Genomic DNA, 24,458 nt, shown 5'->3' with positions numbered 1-24,458 from the left:
GACTATGGCCCTGAGAGCCTTTGAGCATCCCTGGAGCCACAACGGAGGAGTCTCTGTATAATTCGGGGCACCCTGGAGAGAATGGGGTGCTCTGGCTTGATCTGAGGCCCTGGGCTGGGTCGGGGGTGAGAGGGACCAGGCCTCTGACTCGCCACCCCCGCCTCCCTGGCAGGTGCTGCTGGCCCTGTCGGCACACGTGGGCGCGCTGGAGGCTGAGAAGCAGCGGCTGCGAGCGCAGGCCCGGCGGCTGGCCCAGGAGAACGCATGGCTGCGGGAAGAGCTGGAGGAGACGCAGCAGCGGCTGCGGGCCAGCGAGGAGGCTGTGGCCCAGCTGGAGGAGGAGAAGAGCCACCTGCAGTTCCTGGGGCAGCTGCGGCAGTATGACCCGCCGGCGGAGAGCCAGGTGCTGCGGGACCCAGCGGGGCGGGGGCCATGATGTGCTGGGGACCCCGCACTCCTTAGATACCCCACAGCCCCCATCCCTCCGTGGTGCCCCCTAGTGCCCCAGACCCTCCAAAGAACCCCCTGACCCTCTGCAGAGCCCCACTAGAACTTCCACCGAAGGCCCCCATCTGCTCCACAAAGCCCGAGGATCCTCCCCAAGCCCTCAGGAGACCCCTGACCACCACCACCCTCAAACCCTGGGATCCAGGACCCCAGTCTCTGACTCAAACTCCCAAGCCTCATGACACCCACTTTCCTGTCCTCTCTGCAGCAGCCCGAGTCCCCCCATCAGCAGGACAGCCTGGCTTCCCTGTTCCCCAGTGAGGAGGAGGAGAGGAAAGGTGGGTGTGGGGAACTCAGCCAGGAGGATGAATGGCCCAGGCTGGGGGGAATCTCTGATTCGCTGGGCCCCCAAGGCCTCTGAAGGAGGATGGGGAAGGTCAGGGCGGGGTGTCAGGGGGATGAAGCAGGGGGCTGTGGGGGTGACAGCGGGCAGGTGGCGCTGGAAGCTGCAAAAGCAGGCCTGCCACGGCCCCAGGAGCCAGGTGGCTCCCATGTTTCTGTCCCGCAGGCTAGGACACATCCCACGGGCCAGTAAGATGCCTGTGATTCCAATCTCAGACGTCAGAACAGGGGCCCGTGGGCCCAGGGGCCAGCGAGGCAGCTGTAGCTTTGGGGTGCATGTGTCCCCTCGTGTGGGGCTGGAGTAGGAGGCCTGCAGTGACTGGGTGCCCGGCACCCCCAGGTCCCGAGGCAGCGGGGGCCATCTCTGCTCAGCAGGGTGGCTACGAGATCCCGGCCCGCCTTCGGACCCTGCACAACCTCGTGCTCCAGTACACGGGGCAGGGCCGCTACGAGGTGGCTGCACCGCTGTGCCGCCAGGCCTTAGAGGATCTGGAGCGGAGCTCGGGCCACTGCCACCCTGACGTGGCCACCATGCTCAACATCCTGGCGCTGGTGTACCGGTGAGGGCTGCAGCCGCCACGGCTGGAGGGGGGCAGGAAGCGGGGGGACCCTGGTGTCCTGCTCTGCCAGCACAGGGCACCAGGGGTGGTGGTGGAGAGAAGGGGCAGAGCTCTGGGGAGGCCACTCACTGAGACCCAGGCAAAGAGGAGTCAGCATGGGCAAGAGAGACCACAGTGGAGTGGGGAAGAGACCTAGGGTGGCAGAGGCTTCGCAGCCAACTGGGAGTGTAGGGACCCCCAGAAGGGACCCCCAGAGGATGCCACCCATGCTTGGTCGTCAGGTCTCTGGGCCTGCGGGATTCAGCCCAGCCCGTGGCCCCTGCTACCCCAACCTGGCCAAACCCCCTCCACCCTCGGGCCAACCCACAGGGACCAGAACAAGTACAAAGAGGCCACAGACCTTCTCCACGACGCCCTGCAGATCCGGGAGCAGACACTGGGCCGGGAGCACCCCGCGGTGAGCGCAGGCCCAGGAGGGAGGGCTGTGGGCTGTGCCTTCCCACCCCTGACCCGCCTCTCGCGCCCTGCAGGTGGCCGCCACCCTCAACAACCTGGCCGTCCTCTACGGGAAGCGTGGGCGTTACCAGGAGGCGGAGCCCCTGTGCCAGCGCGCCCTGGAGATCCGTGAGAAGGTCCTGCCCCCACCCGGCTCCCACGGAGCCCCTGTCCTGAGTGGCTCTCACCCCTTGATCCTGATTTCAGCGCTTAATTCTGTGGCCCTTGCATGACCCTGACTTGCTCCTGTGACCTCTGACCTTCTGTGCCCCTCCCATTTGGCATCGTGAGATTCCAATTTGAACCTAGAGCACCCAATCCCCTGACCCACCACCCTTGACATACCAATGACTTCTGTTTGGTCTTAAATTCTGACTCTCATAGGTCACCTCATGCCCCCACCCGGTCCCGACCTTCCAACCCCACGTGACCAGTACAACCCCAGCCTTGATCTACCTATTTGACCCATATCATGAGGTCTTGCACCACCATGACCTCTGACCCAACTACTCCCCAGTTTGACCAGGCAGTTCCTGCCCTCTGCCCCCAACCTCCTGTAGTTCTCCATCCACTTCAATCCTATAACCACCAACCCATGACTCTCATTACGGCTGTTGGCATCACGTGGCCCGCCAACCCCGGCTGACCCCATGACTCCTAGGTCCTGGGCGCCAACCACCCGGACGTGGCCAAGCAGCTCAACAACCTGGCCCTGCTGTGTCAGAACCAGGGCAAGTTCGAGGAGGTGGAGCGGCACTACGGCCGGGCCCTGAGCATCTACAAGGCCCTAGGCGGGCCTCACGACCCCAATGTGGCCAAGACCAAGAACAACCTGGTGAGGGCGCCTTGGGGCGTGGGTGTCTTGGTCCTGGGGCCCCACCTCTGCCCAGCCCTCGAGCTGTCGTCCCATGAGACTCGGCTTCCAAGCTGGGCCCTGACTGGTGAGGTTGCTCAGCACAGAGGACACGGAAGCATCAGGAAACAGGCAAGTTGGTGGCAGCCAGAGAACAGCTCCAGTCAAAGAGGAAGCCAGAGAGACGGGCTGGGAGCAGATGAGAGCGTTTATTGAGCTAAACCCCCTTCTTAGGACTTTGCCTGTACTATCCGTTTCTTCAAGAGCCCTATGAGGTAGGTGCTCCCGTTGCCCCATTTTGCAGGTGAGGAAACTGAGGCACAGAGAGGTGTGTCACTGGCTCAAGGTAGAGTGGGGAACAGGTTCCTGCTCTGAGTCAGGAAGTCACCTACCCTATGGGAAGTAGGTGGGGTTGGGCTCCAAGCCCGCCCTGCTGTCGGCCAAGGCCTGGAGTGTGGGGTAAACCTGGGTTTCTTCCTGCGGGGGCTGGAAGGATGTGCCTGGGTGCAGTGCTGGGGCCTGGGAAGCTCCCAGGTTTGGGCCAAGATCACCCAGGCTATGCCCTCCCCACAGGCCTCAGCCTACCTGAAACAGAACAAGTACCAGGAGGCGGAGGAACTGTACAAAGAAATCCTCAGCAGGGAGGCCCTGCCTGCCCCTCTCGGTGAGCCCCCAGCCCCTCCCCTCTCCCCCAGGGGGCTCCTCAGCCTCCCCACCACAATGGCCCCATCTGTTCCCCAGGAGCCCCCAACACAGGCACAGCCGGTGACGCAAAGCAGCAGGTGAGGACAGGCTCTGCCTCGGCTCCCAGGGTGGAGGTGGGTACTGGATGGAATGGGGGGGACTGACCCGTGTCCCTGGCGCCCTCCCCAGACTTTTCGTCGGAGCAGCTCGTTCTCCAAGCTCCGAGAGTCCATCCGGCGGGGAAGTGAGAAGCTGGTCTCCCGGCTCCGAGGCGAGGGGGTGGTGGGGGCAGCCGGGTGAGTGTTGGGTCAGGTTGGTGGCCGAATCTGTAGCCCACCCCTCTCCCTGTCCTGCTCAAGAACCTTCCATGGCTCCCATCTCCCCTGCCACACATACAATCAAACCTGGCGCTGGAGTGGTCCCTCCCAGGGTGGGAGCCAGACACTCCTGGGCTCACTTGTGCCCCACCCACCAACCTTCCTTTGTAGGATGAAGAGGGCCATGTCACTCAACATGCTGAACATGGATGGTTCCAGGGCTGCTGGGAACCAGGTGAGGGGGACACCCGGGTCAAGGGTGGAGTGAGGGGCCACACCGACAGGCCCAGAGGCAAGGGAAGGGTGGAAGTGTTCAGGCTGGCGGTGGAGTGAACGCCAGGATAGGGAGCATGGGTGGCTTTTACTTGGGTAGAGGTGGGGGAACGGATGGACTGGAGTCAGGGTGGACGTGGTGGACGTGGGGACAGGAGGACGAGCAACGCGGCCGTCAGGATAGACAAGCTGGCAGCCAGGCTGCTGGGGAGTAACCTAGGGGCAGCTGCAGCAGAGCTGCGTCCGGCCCCTCACCCACCCCCTGTGCCTGTCCCCAGTTCCCCAGCCGGCACCTGGGCGAGGCCTCTCGGACCCTCAGCGCCAGCACCCAGGACCTGGGCCCCCCCTGAAGGCGACAGAACCACGGGCTGCGCTTCTCAGGAGGAGCGGGAGAGGGAGGGGAGGGGAGTGCTTTCATCTCCCTGACTCGCTCCCACCCCTGGGGGCACCCAGTGTCTCGGGCTTCCCCGCTGTCCTCTCCTCCTGTGATTAAAGGCCGTAGACTTGGCAGCCAGAACGTCGCCTGAGGTGTCCTGCAGGGACCTTTAAGCGCCTCCCCCGGGGGCGCCCTCCAAGCTACTGGGACCCAGGGCCAGGTAAGGCTCACGAGGCACAGCCAACTCCTTTTATGGCCCCGCCCCCGCCCCGCTACAGCTGCTGAGCGATCTGCTCTATCCTCCGCAGCGTCTCCTCCGACTCCAGCTGCTCCAGGCTGAGCAGGGACAGGCCCAGCTGATCCTCCTGGTGGGGGGCAGGGGGGGTGTCAGCTGCTGCACTTCCTAACACAGGGGTCCACAACTCAGTAGGGACAGGTGGCCCGCCCGGGGGGTGGGGGTGGGGGCTACAGGACAGGATGCTTGAATTTCAAAACACCTGTATAACCCAGGGCATCCCGTCCCTGTAACCAGAAGATGGGCCGAGGGAGGGAGGGGGCAGCCAGAGAGCTGTGTCCAAGCCAGAGAAGGACTGGCTTTCCAGAGGCCCACGGCCAGCTCGGGGCTCCCACTGGAGACACACGCTCTGGCTGTAGCCCTCGACCCTCCCTGCAGTTCCAGTTCCCAGGCCTGGCGCGCCGGTGCACACAAACCCCTCTCTGTCGGGGGCAGGGAGCAGGCTGGGCTTGGGGCTGGGGAGAAAGCCAAGGGCCCTTCCTGAAAGAGGAGCTTAGGCGCCGCGGGCTCACCCGGTGGAATGGCTGTGCCATCTGCCTCAGGAAGTACTTGGCGACCTGGACTCCCTCGTCAACGGTCAGGTTGAGGTTGGCGTCGGTGAGGTGCTCCTGGATCCAGCGGGGCAGTTTGCCCCGCTTGTCGGCCCGGGCAAAGCGCTGTGAGTGGGAGAGGGAGGATGTCAGGACCCTGGCAGGGGGAAACGACTGGGGGAACCAGCTGGTTGGCGGGGCCCCGGAACTCGCAACTGGGGGAACCGCCTGGTTGGCGGGGGCCCCGGAATGCGCACCTTGTCGGCAAAGACCATGAGGCCGTAGTCAGTCTTGCCCCTGATGGCCCGACCCACGCACTGGGCCGCGTGGCGCATGGCATCGAAGGTCAGAAAGTCATTCTCTCGAATCTGGAACTGGTCCCGAAGGTATTCCAGCCGCGCCTGTGGGTGCAGAGATGGCGGGGGCAACGTCCCTTCCTCACACAAGTCCTAAGGAGAGGGCCCGACAGAGGCCTTCACGTCCTACCGCCCCCAGGCGCTGCTCACCTTGAGAATGCGGCTCTGGGTGTAGACGTAGGGCACCCCGAACATGATGACGGCCCGGCCGTAGTGGTGCACTGCGGGACACAGGAGGGGGAGTGAGAGGGCTGAGCTCGCGGGGCCCGGGAGCTCGTGCTGTTTGAGTGACTGCACCCCAAGGGCCCTGCAGAGCACCCAGGGATGGAAGGAAGGGGAGGCCCCCGTGCGTGCCCAGGCTATGGGCCGCCGGTCCCCTGGGGGAGCAGAAATGGCCAGACATCCACGCAGGCGCTCGGGGGAGGGGAGAGCCTAGTCCACTCACCAAAGTCAATTCCCTCAGACACTTTGCCTCGGGCCACCGAGAGCAGGATGGCCCCACGGCCGTTCTCGCAGGCCTGGGGAGGGGAGGCCAGGACACGAGATGCGTCACCTCGGAGCTGCCTCCTCTGGCCCCTCTCCACCCTGGGCTTTCCTCTTCCCCCGGTAATACCCACCTCCTGGTACTTCTCCAGGGCAACACTGGTCTCAGCCCCATCTTGGGTCTCAATAAAGAGCAGCTTGTTCCTTTGGATGTTCTCGAGGATGCCCTTAGGGAAAGACACCAGGGAGGTCAGGGTGTGGGCTGGCAGAGGATTAAAGGACAGGGGAGTCCTGGTTAAACTCAACTCTGTCAGATTCCCGTGCAACAGACCACTTCTCTCCCCAGGCCTCAGCTTGACCACTGGAGACTTGGGGAGGGTGGTGGTACTGTCACTTCCTTGGAAAACCCTGTGACCCGGGGAGGGGACCAGTCCTCATCCTTTGGGTGAATGGAACAGGCATGTGGCTCAAGATGGCCCATCGGGATGCAGGTGATTGATAGGTGGAGAGGCCAGGCAGAGCCAATCAGAGGCTGACGTGAGATTTCATATTTGACACTGAAATAGATGTGTGGTACGAATAAAGGACAGATACACAGATGGACCAGTGAGACAAAACAGAGGGTCCAGAAACACCCCCCCACACACAGACGGTCACTTGTGCCACTCAGTGCGGGGAGCTCTTTTCAGTAAGTGGGGCTGGAGCAATTAGATTTCCATATGGGAAAAAAATGAATCTTGACCCCTGCCTTACATCATACACAAAGGTAAATCTGAGGTACCTCACAGCCCTTAGATGTGAAAGCTACAACTACAAAGCTTCTAGAAGGAAACACAGGAGCCCATCTTCGGGACCCTGGGGTCGGCAAAGGCTTCTTAAATAAGACACGAAAGGCACACAGGATGTGGCGCTCAGGTGGCTGACAGCCGCCTTTCCCACTGTGTGGAAAGAGCCTGACGACAAGACCAAGGTCTTGGTTGTGCGTGAATGAGGTTCCCACACATTGCCTGGTGCTAACATTAGACAAGTTCACTCGTCTCAGCCCAAAGAAGCGCCCTAACTTCCCCGAGAGCTGGGCCCGTGGTGCATTCAGAATCAGAAAGGACACGGTGCCCCTGCCCCATCCACATGCTGTTGGGTTGCCAGTGCCCAGCCGTGGTGAGCTCCATTTCCCCATGACCTCACCCACACGCTCCCCAGAAGGGGCTCCTGCAGGTTCTTTGCCCCGAGCCTGTATCCAGCCTTAATTCTCCAGAACCTTCCTCTAGAGGCGCAGCACCCAGCTAGAGTCACACCTGCTACCCAGTGTCTCGACACCAAGCTGGAGAGGCTGTCAGGAAGTAACCCCAAAAACCCATAAGGTGGGAATGTGGTCACCTCTCCTGAGGGCCACACCTCTGAGGAAGGGGCCCAGCGAGGCTGCTCATGTCTTAGTTCTTACCCTGGATATTGGGAGAAGAGGGAACGCTATTTATTCTTTAAACTGTCCATGTGTGTTTTATACGCTGTCCTATCACCTATGATACATGTCACCATTTAAAACACAAGAACAATGAAGCCAACACACAGGGGAACAGAGCCAAGAGCTGAGACAGGGGCCTTCTGTGGAGTGAGTAGCTGGGCGTACCTGCTCGTACCAGGAGGCCACGGTGCTCTCCATGTACTGGTAGCTGGTAAAGAAGGCCACGATGCCATCGGGCACCACAGCGGACATCTCCAGCAGGAGGTTTCCGTAGTTCCGGATCACCGCTGTGAGGGGTCAGAGGTGGTACTCTGTCCTGGCCTGGTTCCACCTCCCCACTCCCTATCAGAGCGTTCCTGTCTAATGGCTTGTCTTGAATTTGGGTTCCTAAAACCCCCACTGAGGCCTCTGTAGGACTGTTCAAACACATTCTGCTTTTCCTTGGGAGGACGGCACCCCCAAACCCCTGAAGATAGGCGTGGCCATGGGACTTGCCACGGCCGAATCAGGAAGGGCCACACGTCACTTCCAGGTGAGAACCTTTACGAGGCAGTTCACAGTTCACCACGATCCCTCCCTCACAGCTCAGCACCACAGTCATGTGTCCAGTGGTGGAAGCTCCCAGCACGAGACATGGGGCAGGCCCCCACCAACCCATGATGGCACGGACTGTGGGCGAGAAGTACCTCTGCCTGAAGCCACTTCGATGTGGGGGTATTTGTTACTGCATCACGACCCAGCCCGCGCTGACTGCTCCACCTCCCCTCCTGGGACCCATACAAACCATCCCCTGTGGGTGCCATACCGATATCTTCCCGGGTCTCAAACTTGGAGCTGATGGCCACCTGGTCATTGCCACGGCCAATGATCTGGAAAGAGCAAGAGAGGTCACGATAAGGGAAACAGCCGCAACCGCTCCACAGTATGAGCGCAGGCGGCCTGCTAGCGCTGTTCTAAGCTTTTTACAGACACAGGGCCATTGAATGAACCCTCAGCTACGCTGTTATCTGCATGGCGCAGATGAGTAACCTAAGGCTCACAAAAGGCGTGTCGTGTCGCCCGCCCAAGGTCACAGCAGGGACTGAGCTGAACCGAAGTCTGCCCATGTGTCTCAGCAGCAAGTACCCTCTTAGCCCGTGCCGGCCTCCAGCCAGTTGGTTCAGGAAGTTGCCTCTCACCCCCAGCTCGACAGCCACTGTGCAACGCCGCCAGCAACCTCACAGAAGCACGACGCGGTACATGGCCCATGGTCAGCACCAGTCCACAACCCCGAAGGGCAATTCAGAAGCGAAAACGCTCTGGAAACTCCAGATGTTTAAGCTTGGCACGAACTCCTACAGCAGCAAAACCTGCCCGGAGCCTATTCAGAGTCCTGACATATCTCCCTTAGTTAGACTCTTCAAAACGTTTGCTGAAATATGACTCTCACTGGAGGGACTTGCCCAGACCCCACTGGCAGTGTTTCCAGTCTGGAAAATTCTCAATTCTAAAACACATCTGGGGAATTCCCTAGTGGTCCAGTAGTTAGGACTCCATGCTTTCACTACTGAGAGCCCGGGTTCAATCCCCGATCAGGGAACTAAGAGCCCACAAGCCGTGTGGCGCAGCAAAACAAAAAACAACAAACAAACAAAAAACACATCCGGCCCAGGGACTTCAAATATGAAACCGAGGGCCCATGTTACGATGTTCATTTTACAAAGAAGGGGACCAAGGCAGAGTGGAAAGGTCACTTAGCAAGGTCACAGCCAGACGATGAACCGGGCAAGGCCTGGGCCACAAAGGCCTTTCACACCTGCTATCTCACTCAATCCCCTCAACCACCCTGGGAGATCACAGAGGGGGTGTTCCCATTTCACACATGAGAAAGCTAAGGCTTGGGGCATCGAACTCAAGCCCAGGTCTGTCTGAATCCAGAATCCCACAGCTACCTGAGAAGTGGCAGGGAGCAGAGGGAGGAAAGGCAGCCCTCATTCCCACCTCCCCTCCCCCATCACCTCACCCTCTCCCACGCACCATGGGGCAGAGGCAGACCCGAGCCAATGTCATGGTGAAGGTTGCCATGGTGACGGGGTGGAAGTCCAGGATCTTGGGGTAGATGTCCAGCGGGGACAGCGTCTGTACCAGGGACAGCAGGAGGGATCTTAGCAGGACTGGGCAGGAATCAGGAGGCCCCCCGTGGAGGTCTGGGGGCCAAAAGGGCCCTCACCCCAGATGTGATGATGACGGACTGGAAGCGCTCAAACACAGGTTTGATGGCCAGCGAGGCGTCCATGCAGCTGTGAGGAGAAGACAAGGGTGGTGAGTGCCAGGCTGGGGGGCCCAGGCCCCTGTGGTCCATTCACACCCCCTCTGGGGTCAGGTCTCACCTGAAGTGCAGGATGGGGTTGGCGATGGTTGGGGTCCTGTCGTCAAAGGGCTCAATGATGATGGTGAAACCTACAGGGGGCCGGTGAGATTCCCTGGGCGCCAGTCATGACCATGCCCACTAGGCCACCCCCCACCTCTGCCCCCCACTTTCTCCCTCCACCCCAGTCCTCCTCCCCCCACCTTCCTCAGTGAATGGGACCAGCCACCAGCAGCCCAAACCTAAAACCCAAGCATCTGAGTCCAAAATATACCCCAACCCGCCCACTTCTCCCCAGGGCCGGCACCTGTGCAAACGTTCAGAGGACCCTGAGCCAAGAGTACCAAAGGCTCACCCCTCACTCTCCCGGGGCTGCAGGGGCCCACCCCCCAACTCAAGCCAAAGTCTCGAACCTTCTCCTACCACCTGTCTGTCTAAGCCATCAGGAGGCTGGTCAGCTCTGCCTCCAAAGTCTAGCTGCCCACTTCCTCCACCCCCGGCCCAGTGCAGCCGCCATCACCTCCCGCCTAAACCACTGCAGTCGCCTCCTCACTGGGCTCCCCGCTCCCACCCCTGCTCCCTTCACAGCAGCCAGAGGGACTCTGTGAAATCCTGAGTCAGTTCACAACTTGCCCCTTCTCAGAACCCCCACACTCCTCCCAGGGTCCAGAATTGTCTGTGGGATCCTGCCGCGATGACCCCATTTCCTCCTTGCTCACGGGCCTCCTGCCTCACTTTCAAAACCACCAGGCTCATTCCACCCCAGGGCCTTTGCACTTGCCCCACTGCCTGGCAAGCTTCCCAAGGCAGCTGGCTCCATTTGGTTATTCGGAACTCAGCTCAAACGTCAGCTCCCCAGAAAAGCCACGCCAGCCATGTAGGTGTTCTCCAACACGGCGACATGTTTGTTTCTCACGAAAACTATCACTTTCTGGAATCATCTTCCTTACCTGTGTCTGCATCTCGGCTCCCTGTCTTCCCAGCTAGCACATAAGTTCTGGGAGGTCAGGAATGAGGTCTTTCTTGGTTCCTGCCACTTCCCCAGTGCTGGGCCTGGCCCATTTGTTGAACCAATAAATGAATGAATGAATCCACGTATTCTATTTCACTTAGTAAAAACTTTTTTTTTTTAGTAAAAATTTTTTTAAAAATCAAGTCCTCTGTGCCTAGCCCTGTGCTGAGGATGCAGCAGTGACTGAGACAGCCCTGGTCCTGCCCTCTCAGGACTCACAGTCCAGTGATGGGGACACAGACCTGTCCCCACAGAGTGACCACTCTTGAGTGGGCAAGGCTGGGACGGGAAGCCTAGAGGAGGGGCCTGGCCCAGCCTGGGAGTCAGAAGGGGCTTTCTGGAGGAGGCGGCGGCATTTCTCCCGAGCCGAGAACTGAAGGATGAGGGGGAGACAGCTGGAGGCTGAGGAACGTCGGGAAGGACGTTCCAAATAAAGAATGTCAGGTGCTGGAAGACGGCGAAGTGGGGAACAGAGGAGAAAGACAGACCGAGAGGCAAGACGGGGTGGACGGAGGGATGGGCGCAGAAGGAAGCTTCTGGTGAGACTTGCTGCCTATCGGCCCTGGGGTGGGGGAGACGGACTCACTATCCTCCTGCCAAGGCCACACCAGGCCGCAGGACATCAGGCAGGCCTGACCTAGTTTCCTAGATAGAGGAGTAATCCCCGGGGATCAGACCGAGCCCTTGGCTCGGAGCGGAGGGAACGCTCCCCTCTCCCCTGGAAATCCGAGCATCCTCCTCGACTCCTCTGCCCCTGGCCCCGCACGACCAGGCACCAGGTCCCGGCCGCTTCAGCTCCCACATCTCTCTCCAGCCCCTCCTTTTCTCTCCTCCCACACTGGCCCAGCCTCTGCTAGAAGAAACATTCTAAAGCACAAATCTGACCCTGCCTCTCCCTTGCTCAGAACCTGCCATGGCTCCCCAGTGCCACTGGGAGCAGCATGACCAACCCCTGACCCTACCGCCCGGTGTGAGCGAGCAGACCCCCCACAGAACTTCTCCGGCCTCACCTCATGCCTCTGCCCACCCCCATCCTTCTCCACTCTGCAGCCAGAGGGAACCTTTTGGACACGCAAATCTGAGCGCGAGGCCTGCTCACTCAGAGAGCGCTTCGTGGCTCCCCGCTGCCCTCAAAATAAAGCCCAAACTCCCGAGCCCCACCCTGCGAGGTCCCGCCAGTCCGAGTCCCAGGGGCAACCCTCCAGGCGCTGCCAGATCCCGATTCCGGGCCCCCGGCAGAGGCAGGAAGAGGTGAGCTCACCCTTGGCGTAGGTGCTGACGAGCGTGGCGAAGTTAGCCAGGAGGGTGAGAGGGGAGAAGTCGGCGAGATCCGCGATCTCCAAGGTGTGCAGGAGCGAGCGGAGGCGCTCGGCGCAGAACCTGGCGGGGTGGCGGGATGGGCTGAGGGAAGGCAGCGGGCCCCAGAGTCCCCTCCTCGCCCTCAGAGGACGTGGTCACGCACCGCCTCCCCCGCCGCCTGGCAGTCCCGTGAGGGCAGGGCCTGGGTCTGTGTCAGTCACCTCTGTGTCCCCACCTTGTACAAGTGCATGTCCCACGGGGTCACAGCCACACGAGGGCACACACGGAGTAATAATCACACGGCCCACAGAGTCGCAGTCATGTCACATGAGATCACACTCTCACATGCAGGTACTCGGTCAGAAGGGGTGACCCAGCGTCCCACAGCCACAGCGTGAATCCCGCATGGCCACACCGTCATATACTCATGCCCAGAACCTCTCGCAATGTCTCAGTCACACCCACCACCCTCGGTGACACTCACAGCGTCAGAGTCCCACAGGCTCACAGAGGACAATCTCACACACCCTCACAGAGCCGTACACGCAAGGCCACCCAGCTGGAGGCTCTCACCCCTCGGGGACAGGCGGTGGGGCAGGAGAACCTGGCTTTGGAGCCAGGCAGACGGTCAAGTTTAAAACCGGCCTCCTGAACCTCCTTTCTTCAAGTCTGTCTTCTCTTCCCCCAAGCTCGATCAGGTGCCCCCTCTGTGTTCCCTCAGCCCCCAGGACTCCCCCATCCCAGCCCTGGGTTGGCCCTATCTGGGACGGGTCTGTCTCCCCAACTGAACTGTGAGCCCCAGGAGGGCAGGGCCAGGGCTGTCTCAGTCATCACTGCGTCCCCATCACAGAGCAGGCACTCAGAACATGTATCATGTGGCTAACTAAGATTCCCTCTGTCCTCAAAAGTCTCTCAGGTGTGAGAGAAAGTTGAAGCCACACCGAGGGCTCCCCACCCCCTCAGAGGCAGAGCAGCCAGGAGCTCTGGAGCCCTACAGGCCGGGCTTCGAGTCACAACTGCCATATGCAGTGCTGTGTGGCCCTGGACGATGGCTTCTCCTCTGCGGGACACAGCGTCCTCATCTGCAGCACGAGGCAAGGACACTGTATTGACAGTATTTTTTTTTTTTTTTTTTTTGGCCACGTGGCATGTGGGATCTTAGTTCCCCAACCAGGGATCAAACCTGTGCCCCCTGCAGTGGAAGGGCAGCATCTTAACCACTGCACTGGACCGCGAGGGAAGGAGGACACTGTACTGAGATTCCATGGGATGTGGACCATAAAGCACTTAGCTCATCATCAGTGCTCTAGACCGGGTAGGTTCCTGGCATTGCTGCCCTGTCATTTAACCACCACAGGAGGGACTTCCCTGGTGGTGCAGTGGTTAAGAATCCGCCTGCCAACGTAGGGGACACGGGTTCGAACCCTGGGCCAGGAAGATCCCACGTGCTGCAGAGCAACTAAGCCCGTGTGCCACAACTACTGAGCCTGTGCTCTAGAGCCCGCGAGCCACAACTACTGAGCCCGCGTGCCACAACTACTGAAGCCCGTGGGCCTAGAGCCCATGCTCCGCAACAAGAGAAGCCACCGCAATGAGAAGCCCACACACCGCAACAAAGAGTAGCCTCCGCTCACCACAACTAGAGAAAGCCCAGGTGCAGCAACGAAGACCCAATGCAGCCAAAAATAAATAAGATAAAATAAATAAATGAATTAAGAAGGAAAAAAAAGAGAGAAGCCAGTGTCATGAGAAGCCCGTGCACCGCAACGAAGAGTAGCCCCCACTCCTCCGCAAAGGAGGAAACTAAGGTTCAGAGAAGACCAATGACTTATGCAAAACAGCAAAGGAAAAGCACAGGAAACTCCATCCCCACTCCCAGGTCCATTCGCTGCCTGCCCTGTGACCGGGAGACTGACCCTGCCCCCCAGATCGCACTGAGGGGCTGCTCCGGCCCACAGGCTGGGGGCCGGGGTCGCGGCGGGGACGATGAGAGGCACTGATGGGAGGAGACAGGGGTCTGGGGGCAGGGCCCCATTTTCTCCCAGCTCCCACTCTGCTGAGCCTCATCAGGAGCCCCTCCCCAGGGCCGCTCCCTCCCCTTCCCCTGGGGCCTGGGGCAGGAACACCTCTGACCTCTAGCAAGGGCCCAGGGGCCTCGCCACCCGTCAGCTCCTCCACCCTGCCCGCCCCCTGTACACAGCCCCTCCATCAAACTCTCCTCAGGTAAATTCTCTGATCGAGCCATGTGCCGCCTACCCCACCAGGGCCCCAGGACCAGCTCGCGGACCTGCCCGCTCTGCCCCACGAGTGTCACACATGCGCCCCCCACTCTTCCCTTACTCCTGATACTGGTGACACGGTGAGCCCAGGCCACAGGCTGGGAGGACAAGGCTCAGCGAGCGCCAGGGCCGGCCTCGACGCCCCCCACCCCCAGCCGCGGAGGCCGCACCTGAGGGGCTTGCGCTGGATGCACACGCGCTGGGCCAGGCCACTCAGGAAGGCGGGCGGGCTCTCCTGCGCCACGTGCTGCACGCGCAGCCGCCACTTGATGTACTCCAGCAGCCGCCGCAGGAAGCCCAAGAAGTGCTCGGCCGTGCGGATGGAGCCCGGCACCGCCTCTGCGGGGAGAGGGGCTCAGCCAGGCGCCGCTGGGGGTCCAAGCGGCAGGGGTGCGGGGGGCGCGGGGGCAGGCCGCGGCTCACCCTTCAGCACCTCGTCGGGCAGCACGGGGTTGGCCAGGTGGGCGTCGGTCTCCCGGGCGGTGCTGGCCTCCCGCAGCCCCTCCACCAGGCGCCGGTACTCGTCCCGCAGACGCTGCTCGTCCGTCTCCTTGATCCTGCGGGGAGACCAGGTGTGGGCAGAGCTGGGGACACTTGGGGGGCAGGTCAGGCGCCAGGGCCTACCGGCTACAGCATCCCCACCTGAGCACCGTCTTCTGCAGGGTCTCCAGGTTGCCCTGGCACCGATCCAGGGTCCGGCGGGTGAGGTTGACACTCATGGAGTCGATGCAGACATTGTCTGGAGGAGAGCGGGCAGCGGGCCAGGCTCAGGCAGGTGGACGCAGCGGCAGCCTGAGGGGCTGGCATCGCCTCCCTGCCCTGGCCCCCTCCCTCACCAATGTTGTGGGCCTCGTCGAAGACGACGACGGCCTTGCGGGCCAGCTCCTTGGACACCAGGTCGGCAATCTTGGGGTCCAGGAGGTAGTGGTAGCTGTAGACCACCACGTTGGCGTGCAGGATCTGGGGGCCGAGGCGGGCAAGGTCAGCCCGGGCCGTCTGCCAGCACCCAGCCCTGGGGCCCTGCCACCGCCGTCCACACCACGATGCCACACCACTGCCCCACAGGCCCACAGAGGCGAGGCGAGGCAAGAGACACAGGCAGATGGACAGACAGACACAGACAGGCACGCAGAGACGAGGCAAGACAGACACAGGCAAGGCACAAATGCATATACGCAAACGGATACACTGACAAACAGATACAGGCACAGACCAATAGGGAGATCTAGGCAGATAGACAGATAGGCAGGCAGCCTGTAACCCTCACACACGCCCCTCTGCCCGACCCCTGCTGGCCTCCTCACTGAGTATCGGGCAAGGAAGTATGGGCACCAGCCCTGGCGCCGCCCCATGGCCTTCAGGTCGTCCAGGTTGTAGATGCCAGCAGGGAGGGGCACCTGGCGCCCATGGACATCAAATTCCTATGGGTGAGAGGGTACCTGGGGTTCAGGGAGGTTGGCCGTTGCTAGCGGTCCCACCCTCTGTCTCTCACCGCTGCCCCGCAGGCACCTCGTAGAAGCGGCAGTGGGGCAGGCTGGGGTCCCGCTGGTACTGTGCCCTTATGTAGGAGGCCGTGAGGCTGTGGCATTTTCCGTCGACGTCCTTCCCAAAGCGCAGGGGCGTCACCTGAGGGGCCAGGGAGCATCTTAGCACCGAGAAAGGCTGAGAGGCCCAACCACTCCTTGAATCCGGGGCTCAACGCCTAACGCATAGGCGGGATAGGAGGCCGTCCTATTCCAACCGGGGTGAGACTTGGGCATTTGTGGAAAACCCGAACCTCAATCTGCTTTGTTATTAAACAGTTAAGACACCGAGAACTTACTGCAGGGATGCAAGAGTGGGACAGCTGTTAGGCTCTCATTCTTTTCAAAATGTTAACCTCTACATAATGCCAATTACATCTCAATTTTTCAAACTATTAAGGCTTGAAGATTCTTTAGCATGTAGATGAAGGATAACTGCTTTATCTTTTTTTTGTTGGCCGTGCCACACGGCCTGTGGGATCTTAATTCTCCAACTAGGGATCGACCTGCACCCCCTGCGTTGGAAGCACGGAGGCTTAACCACTGGACCGCCAGGGAAGTCCTGCTTTACCTTTATTTATTTATTTATTTATTTATTTTTCTGCTTTATCTTTTAAAATGCTAAAACAGCCAGAACTTTGGCAAGGTCCAAGAATCAGAGGAGGCTCTGATCGCAGTTTGAGAACCTGCCTTACCTCTGCCCTGCTCCGAGCCCTCTGAGGCTCCACTGGTGGCACCGTCACAGCCCAGGGCTCCCTGTCCTCAGAACAGAACCTTTCCCTCACCAGAGGGAAGGCTCCGAGGCTGCGACCCCTCCCTCTCCCTTTCCATCAGTTGCCAAGGCTTTTTGTTTTAAAGTCTTTACTGAATTTGTTACAATATTGCTTCTCTTTTATGTTTTTTGGTCTTTTGTCTGCCAGGCATGTGGGATCTTAGCTCCCCGACCAAAGGCGAAGTCTCAACCACTGGACCACCAAGGAAGTCCCTAGTTGCCAAGGCTTATACTACTTCTTTCTCTTTCTTAAATGCCTTTACATTTTATCTTTTTTTAATTAGGTAATATAAATACGTCGTATGGGACTTCCCTGGTGTCCAGTGGGTAAGACCCCCTGCTCCCAATGCAGGGAGCCTGGGGTTCTAATCCGGGTCAGGGAACTAGATCCCGCATGCCACACTAAGAGTTTGCATGCCACAACTAAGGAGCCGGCAAGCCCCAACTAAGAGTCCACATACCTCAACTGAGAAGCCCACGTGCCGCAACTAAGATTCCGCACGCCGCAACTAGTAAGTCCTCATGCTACAACTAAGAGTTCACATGCCTCAACTAAGAAGTTGGCATGCCGCGACTAAAGGCCCCACATGCTGCAACGAAGATTCCACATGCTGCAACTAAGACCCGGCGCAGCCAAAAATAAACAAATAAACAATAAATACCCCCAAAAAAATCACACAAAAAAACAAATACATTGGGGCTTCCCTGGTGGCGCAGTTGTTGAGAGTCCACCTGCCGATGCAGGGGACGCGGGTTCGTGCCCCAGTCCGGGAAGATCCCGCGTGCCGTGGAGCGGCTGGGCCCGTGAGTCATGGCCGCTGGGCCTGTGCGTCCGGAGCCTGTGCTCCGCAACGGGAGAGACCACAAGAGTGAGAGGCCCGCGTATGGCAAAAACAAAAAAACAAAAAAACAAATACATTGGGCTTTCCCTGGTGGCGGAGTGGTTAAGAATCCGCCTGTCAATGCAGGGGACACAGGTTCAAGCCCTGGTCCGGGAAGATCCCACATGCTGCGGAGCAACTAGGCCCGTGTACCACAACTACTGAGGCTGCGCTCTAGAGCCCATGAGCCACAACTACTGAAGCTCACACATCTAGAGCCCGTGCTCCACAACAAGAAGCCACGGCAATGAGAAGCGTGCGCACTGCAACAAAGAGTAGCCCCCGCTCACCGCAACTAGAGAAAGCCTGCGCCCAGCAACAAACACCCAACTCAGCCAAAAATAAATAAGAAAAATGGGCTCCCCTGGTGGCACAGTGGTTGAGAGTCCGCCTGCCGATGAAGGGGACACGGGTTCGTGCCCCGGTCTGGGAAGATCCCACATGCCACGGAGCGGCTGGGCCCCTGAGCCATGGCCGCTGAGCCTGCGTGTCCGGAGCCTGTGCTCCGCAACACGAGAGGCCACAACAGTGAGAGGCCCGCGTACAGAAGAAAAAAAAAAAGAAAAACATTGTACAAGGTACACAATGTTAAGTGTCATGTATGCTCCCACAGAAAAGTATTTTAAAACTATGAAAACTTTATCTAGGATTGAAGCAGAGACCCAATGGCAAATCTATTTTGAAGAACTAAATTCAATCCAAATGAAAACTACAGCTATGCTTTTAAATCCTTCCAAGGCAGCAGGCATGTGGAGGGACAAAACCAAGATGGAATTATCTGTCGCAATCTTTAGCATTATCCAGGTCACTCTATATCTCTGGAGACAACTGAGATACCATCCTGACATACAGCAGAATACTACTTATACACTTACCACATTTCCAGAAAATCTAATCCAGTTAATTAATTCTCAACTTCTCACTTTCCTAAGGGGGACAGAACCACCACCTGAGCGTGTTCTGGGCACACGCATACATCCATTTGCTACATGGTTCCTCTTCATTTATGCCTCTAAACTAAAAGTCATAATTTAAACTTTTGTTTAAAAGAAAGCATCTTGAAATTTTGCTCTAGAGTCTGTGGAAGCTTTCGTATCTCCCAATCCTCCTTGCTATCGGATAACAAAGGCTGAATAGAGTTATGTTCCTTAATTCCACGTAGCGACAGCAGGATGGCACGAAGTCGGCTGTCCAGAAAGAAAGAGCCAGGGATACTTTTGCACTACAGCATCACCAAGAATGGGAAAGATTCCCATCCATGGGTTTCAACACAGTGCTGGGGTGCCACTGCTCTTTAGTCATCATCCACTATCTATATTATTTCTCATACATTCTTACAAATAACATTACATAATATATATTCTGGGACTTCCCTGGTGGCACAGTGGTTAAGACTCCACACTCCCAATGCAGGGGGCCCGGGTTCGATCCCAGGTCAGGGAACTGGATCCCACATGCATACCTCAGCTGACAGTTCACATGCCACAACTAAGGAGCCTGTGAGCCACAACTGGGGAGCCCTTGTGCCACATCTAAAGAGCTGGTGAGCCACAAGTAAGGAACCCACATGCCACAACCAAGACCTGGCACAATCAAATAAATAAATAACGTAACAACAACAAAAAATATATATATATAAATAAAAAATACATTCCTGGAATATATCATACCGCACTAAAGAATTACCACACTAGGGGCTTCCCTGGTGGCGCAGTGGTTGAGAGTCCGCCTGCCGATGCAGGGGACACGGTTCATGCCCCGGACTGGGGGGATCCCACATGCCGCAGAGCGGCTGGGCCCGTGAGCCACGGCTGCTGGGCCTGCGTGTCCGGAGCCTGTGCTCTGCAACGGGAGAGGCCACAACAGTGAGAGGCCCGCGTACCGCAGAAAAAAAAAAAAAAAAAAAAAAAGAATTACCACACTAAAGCACTTAAAACCATGCCTGGAGCTCAGTGACCCCAATGGTTTTGTAACTTAACGATAACTATTTTTCTATGTATCATATATTAATATTTATTAATATCACTATAATTTCTAATATTCTTTTTTTTTTTTGGCTGTGCCGTGTGGCTTGTAGGATCTTAGTTCCCTGACCAGGAATCGAACCCGTGTCCCCTTCAGTGGACGCACAGAATCCTAACCACTGGACCGCCAGGGAATTCCCCATAATTCCTAAAATTCTTTTAGCTCTTCATACATGTGAAGGGCTATACATGCATTATCTTGCCAAATCTTTTTTTTATTATTGAAATATAATTGATATATAACATTATAGATCAGTTTCAGGTATACAACATGATTCGATACTTGTATATGTAGGGAAACGACCACCACCGTAAGTCTAGTTAACATCCATCACCATACATAGTTACAATCTGTTTTCTTGTGATAAGAACTTTTAAGATCTACTGTTTCAGAAACTTTCAAATATACAATACAGTATATGACTTACAGTCACCATGCTGTACAGCTGTCCCTCAATATCCAAGGGGGACTTGGTTCCAGGTCCACCCCGTGGATAACAAAATTAACAGATGCTCGAGTCCCTTATATAAAGTGGCGTAGCACAGTTGGCCCTCCCTATCCGCAGGTTCTGCATCCACAGATACAAAGGGTCAACTGTACGTTGTGTGACTTATTTATCTTATAACTAGAAGTCTGTACTTTCTGACCCCTTCACCCATTTCGCCCAACCCCACCCCCTTGCCCAATCTTATCAACAACTGTATGAAGCAGGTGATTAATTATCCCCATTTTACAGAAAAGAGGACTGAGGTCCCGAGAGCAGAAACCACCTATGCAAGAGTATATGGCTAGTACATTTCAGAATCAGGAAACCAGACCTGCCAGCCTCCAGGAGCTGCCCTTTTTTTTTTTTTTTTTTTTTTTTGCAGTACGTGGGCCTCTCACTGTTGTGGCCTCCCCCGCCACGGAGCACAGGCTCTGGACGCGCAGGCTCAGCAGCCATGGCTCATGGGCCTAGCCGCTCCGCGGCATGTGGGATACTCCCGGACCGGGGCACAAACCCGTGTCCCCTGCATCGGCAGGCGGACTCCCAACAACTGTGCCACCAGGGAAGCCCCAAGGAGCTGCCTTTTTAACTTCTCTCAGGCTGGGGAAAGTGGGAAGGCTCCCCAGCGGAGGTGTGCCTGGGCCATGACTGATGAGTCGGCATTTGATGAGTGAGAAGAGAATTCTGTGCATGGCACCTGCACATCTCCCTGAGACGTCTGGTCTGGGTGGGGATCTAGGACTCCTGGCTGGATGGCAGAGTTTCCTCTATCCTGAGGCTTAGGGCGAGGGGAGGAATGGGCACTCACCTCGGGATGAATACACAGGTTCTTTCGGGAGCTCAGAGCCAGCCCCAAAAACGACAGCTTCTCGCCCTCCTGTTTCTCATAGAAGTTGAGTAACTTTCGAAGTTCTTCAATCACCTGTTCCAGTTGATAAGGAAGGGGGGACTTGGCCTCATTGAAAGCCCCAGCCCCTTCCCCAGCTTCCCACAGGCCCCCAAAGCTTTGATGGCAACCGCCAGGGGGACCGCTGGGTTAGGGGACAGTGAGGGGCACTGGGATTGGTCCCAGGCTCACCTTCTCAATCTCAGGCACAGTCCTCGAACAGTAGATGAGTTTAGTCACCTCCAGTGGATATGCCTGCCGACGACAATGGCTTCAGCCTCGGCCCCTGTCCAGCCTCCTCCCCCTCCACGGGCCCAGTGGGTCACTTACCCGCTGGTACGCCATGATCAGGGCCAACAGGGACACTGTCTTCCCAGTGCCTGAGGGCATCTCCAGGACTCCATGACCCTGCATGATTCGGGCAGGAGGAACAAGACACAGGCTCTCAGAACTTCAGGGACACAGACTCTGGGAAACCACCCCCGCCGCGAAATGCCACCATTGGAATAACAGGAAAACAGAGCAGTTAAAAGTCTGGGCCCTAGGGGCAGTGGATTTGAACCCCACTTCTACCACTTTTGTTGAGTGGTCTTAGGCAAGACCGCTCAACCCCTCTGGGGCCTCAGGATCCTCATCTCTAAAAATGGGCCTAATCTCTTCTTCACAGCATGGCTATGAGGATTAGTGAGAAACTGGGGGTTAAGTACTTAGGACAGTGTCTGATATGTAGGGAATCTTTTTTGTTTTAATTTGGCAAGCACCTCCACAGCACTTACTCTGTGCCTGGAACTATTACTAAGTGTCTTACGTCAGGGTTTCTCAACCTCGACTCTCTTGACATTTTGCGGCCGGGTAATATTTGATCGTGAGGGGGCTGTCCTGTGCACTGTACAATGTTTAGCAGCATCTGTGGCCTCTACCTACTAGATGCCAGTAGCACCACCACTCCACTAGTACCGACAATGAGGAATGTCTCCAGACATTGCCGAATGTCCTCTGGGGGTCAAAATGGTCCCCAGTTGAGAACCTGCGCCTTACTTAGTGAATTAACCCCTAGAGCCCTCATATTCAGCTGAGGTAGGTCCTATTACTATGCCCATTTTACAAAGGTGAAAACTGTGGAACTGGGAGAGTAAGTGATTTACCCAAGGACACACAGCTGTGGGTAGTCGATTCCAAAGTCTCTATCTTCCTAAGCCAGCCACTGAGCAGCTGAGCGTTTGAAAAGTGTCAGCTGCTTCTATTATTAACTATTATTATTTGAGATAACAGAAAGTTTGGCAGCGCTGGCTTCCCAAGGACCTCAGATTTCTAAACTCCAGACGTCCTGCAATCTCAGTCTTAGACGCACGTGCGGCAGCCCCCGCCGGCAGATGGACAGCAGGGGGGCCGGCCCACCCACCTTAGCATCCAGCGTGCGTTTCAGCTCCAGCATGTAGGAGAACTGCTCCGGGTAGATGTAGTCGTATGGGAAGTAGACCAGCAGCCCGTCCACGTTGAGCCTGGCGGCGGGGGCTGCCGGGTCAGTCCCCCGTCCCCTCAGCCCCTCTCCAGACTCCACATTCCCCTGCCGTCGAACCGAGAGGGGTTACCGGCCCGCTGCCCCCCCCCCGGATATCCCCCAGTTCTCCAGAAGTCTCCGGGTCCCTTCTGCATCTCGTCTCTGACCAACCCCGTTCCCGCCCCGCGGGTCCCCGCGGCTATCCCTACCCCTCCCCTTCAGCCTCCCCTCGCCCCGCCGTGACCCGAGGCCTGCCCACTGGCCCCTGCGTCTTCCAGACCCCCACGCCCGCTCGCGAGCCGTGAACCCAGGACCCCCTCTCACTTCATGGCGCCGGTCGCGGCTTGAAGCGGCGTCTGCCCGCCTCCCTCATGAATATTCAGTAGAGGCAGGATCCGCAGGACGTCCCCGAGGTGCTGCTCCACCTTCGTCACGACTCCATTGGCTGATCCCGCCCGTCACTCCACTGCGGCGAAGTCAATCTGGATAATGCGCGTGCGCGCGGCAATGCGAGGGCGGGCTCCGGGAGAGGCAGTGCCGGAGGCATCGCTGAGGATCGCCGAGTACCAAGAACAAAACATGGACGGAAGAGGACCGAGAGAATCGATCCCATTCACTGGGTCTCGGTCTACCGGCATCTGTCCAGATCATCTGAGCAGCGAATACATACTCAGTTTCATTCTATTATATTCTTGGTTTTAAGATGTCCTCCTTTCCCCCACACTTTAACAAAGTAACCAGGGCTGGAATGGGGGAACCCAGACAAGGTTCCTGACCCAGCCTGGGGGATCAGAGAGGGCTTCCCGGAGGAGTCATCTCTGAGAACTAAGGTGAGGAGTAGGGATGAGGCAGGGTAAGGTGGAGCAGACGACACTGCAGGCAAAAAGGAAAGTGGAAAGCAGGGAACTAAGCAGCAAGATGGGGCTGGAATGTGGCTTAAGGAGCACAAACTTCTCTGAAGTGGAAGACATCACCATGATTTATACCCAACTATCTGAAGTCACGTGTGTTTGCTCTTCCCAGTTTGTTTTCCTCGTACATGGTACTGCAAGGAGCATCTCTGTGGTGTCTCTTAAGGCTCAAGGTCATGTCAGCAACCTCACTAACTGGCTCAACACCTGCCCCTACCACCACCACCATCATGAGTTCTACTAGCTCCCTAGGACTTATTCTCAGAGCCTTTGCCTAACTTTGGAAGTATATTCTCATTCGTATGACTGTGATAAATGTCATTTGTTGATGTAAGGGTCATCATTGCCACTTTAGAGGCGAGGAAACTGAGTCTCAGAGAAAAACTTGCCCAAAGGCTTTACAGCTAGGCCAGGTGCTGCCTCCCAGCCCACCTTCATCCCTGCCCTGCCCACTCTGGGTCGTCACTCTCTGGGGATGTTTCTGTCTCCCCCACTGGACTGCGAGCCTCAGGAGGGTAGGGCTGAGACTGTCTTGGTCACCACTGTGTGTGCCTTTTGCCACCCAGTACAGGACATGCACAGAGCAGGGGCTCAGTGAATATATGCTCAAGTTCCTTACAGTCTGCCCTCCGCATCCACGAATTCAGAACCCGCAGATACAGAAGACGAACCGTACTAGGCCATTTTGTATGACAGGCTTCAGTATTCACAGATTTTTGGTATCCGTGGGGGTCTGGAACCAATCTCCCCCGCTTATACCAAGGGACGACTGTATTTTCAATCCGCTGTTGGTTGAGCGGAACCCATGGATGGTGAGGAATTAGTGTATTGCATTCCTTAGGATACATCACTACAACAAGCCCACAGTCAGGGGGAGGGGCTACTGAAGGGCATGAATACCTGGGAGCAGGGGTGATTGACAGCAGCCAATTAGAATGACTGCCTCCTGCCTCCTCCTGGCCTTTGTAGTCACTATTCTCTGTGTCTGAAAGGCTCTTCTCT

The 24,458-nt window shown here is 57.5% G+C and overlaps 2 protein-coding genes and 1 non-coding gene across 8 annotated transcripts in view; 1 reads left to right on the top strand and 2 right to left on the bottom strand.

Moving 5' to 3' along the window:
• The window catches only part of KLC3 (kinesin light chain 3), a 33,476-nt gene extending 22,474 nt beyond the window's left edge, over window positions 1-11,002 (top strand). For 2 of the 4 annotated variants that reach the window (XM_067718674.1, XM_067718673.1), the window contains 8 exons: window positions 173-403; window positions 716-785; window positions 1,190-1,409; window positions 1,779-1,866; window positions 1,940-2,041; window positions 2,566-2,739; window positions 3,331-3,539; window positions 3,631-3,934. In XM_067718674.1, the coding sequence (XP_067574775.1) occupies window positions 173-403; window positions 716-785; window positions 1,190-1,409; window positions 1,779-1,866; window positions 1,940-2,041; window positions 2,566-2,739; window positions 3,331-3,539; window positions 3,631-3,934 (1,398 nt within the window). Of the gene's footprint in view, window positions 1-172; window positions 404-715; window positions 786-1,189; window positions 1,410-1,778; window positions 1,867-1,939; window positions 2,042-2,565; window positions 2,740-3,330; window positions 3,540-3,630; window positions 3,994-4,309 lie in introns of those variants that run through there. The other 2 variants (XR_010938967.1, XM_067718672.1) reach the window with 2 other exon arrangements.
• Window positions 2,948-23,236, bottom strand: ERCC2 (ERCC excision repair 2, TFIIH core complex helicase subunit). Of its 3 annotated transcripts, none has more exons than XM_067718668.1 (23): window positions 22,870-23,198; window positions 22,447-22,546; window positions 21,375-21,452; window positions 21,237-21,299; window positions 20,967-21,080; window positions 15,980-16,096; window positions 15,775-15,891; window positions 15,307-15,430; window positions 15,113-15,209; window positions 14,894-15,027; window positions 14,641-14,809; window positions 12,154-12,272; window positions 9,903-9,972; window positions 9,743-9,812; window positions 9,550-9,651; window positions 8,339-8,402; window positions 7,699-7,820; window positions 6,206-6,298; window positions 6,034-6,106; window positions 5,739-5,809; window positions 5,490-5,633; window positions 5,215-5,358; window positions 2,948-4,772 (listed from the first exon to the last, which is right to left on the bottom strand). In XM_067718668.1, the coding sequence occupies exons 1-23, from the start codon at window positions 22,872-22,874 to the stop codon at window positions 4,680-4,682; spliced, it is 2,283 nt and encodes a 760-aa protein (XP_067574769.1). In that variant the 5' UTR covers window positions 22,875-23,198; the 3' UTR covers window positions 2,948-4,679. The 3 variants fall into 3 exon arrangements, with proteins under 3 accessions (XP_067574769.1, XP_067574771.1, XP_067574772.1); XM_067718670.1 differs by having other exon boundaries at window positions 22,447-22,611; window positions 22,870-22,909; XM_067718671.1 differs by lacking the exons at window positions 2,948-4,772; window positions 5,215-5,358; window positions 5,490-5,633; ... (1 more) ...; window positions 6,034-6,106; window positions 6,206-6,298 and adding an exon at window positions 6,482-6,628 and having other exon boundaries at window positions 22,870-23,236.
• Window positions 18,786-18,924, bottom strand: LOC137215766 (small nucleolar RNA SNORA46). Its single transcript, XR_010939402.1, has one exon. It is a non-coding gene; the product is annotated as a small nucleolar RNA SNORA46 (small nucleolar RNA).
• Window positions 23,237-24,458: the final 1,222 nt, after the last annotated feature.

The sequence above is a fragment of the Pseudorca crassidens genome, chromosome 20, assembly GCF_039906515.1.
Source record: "Pseudorca crassidens isolate mPseCra1 chromosome 20, mPseCra1.hap1, whole genome shotgun sequence".
NCBI lineage: Eukaryota > Metazoa > Chordata > Mammalia > Artiodactyla > Delphinidae > Pseudorca > Pseudorca crassidens.
This window is presented reverse-complemented; position numbering and strand designations above follow the sequence as displayed.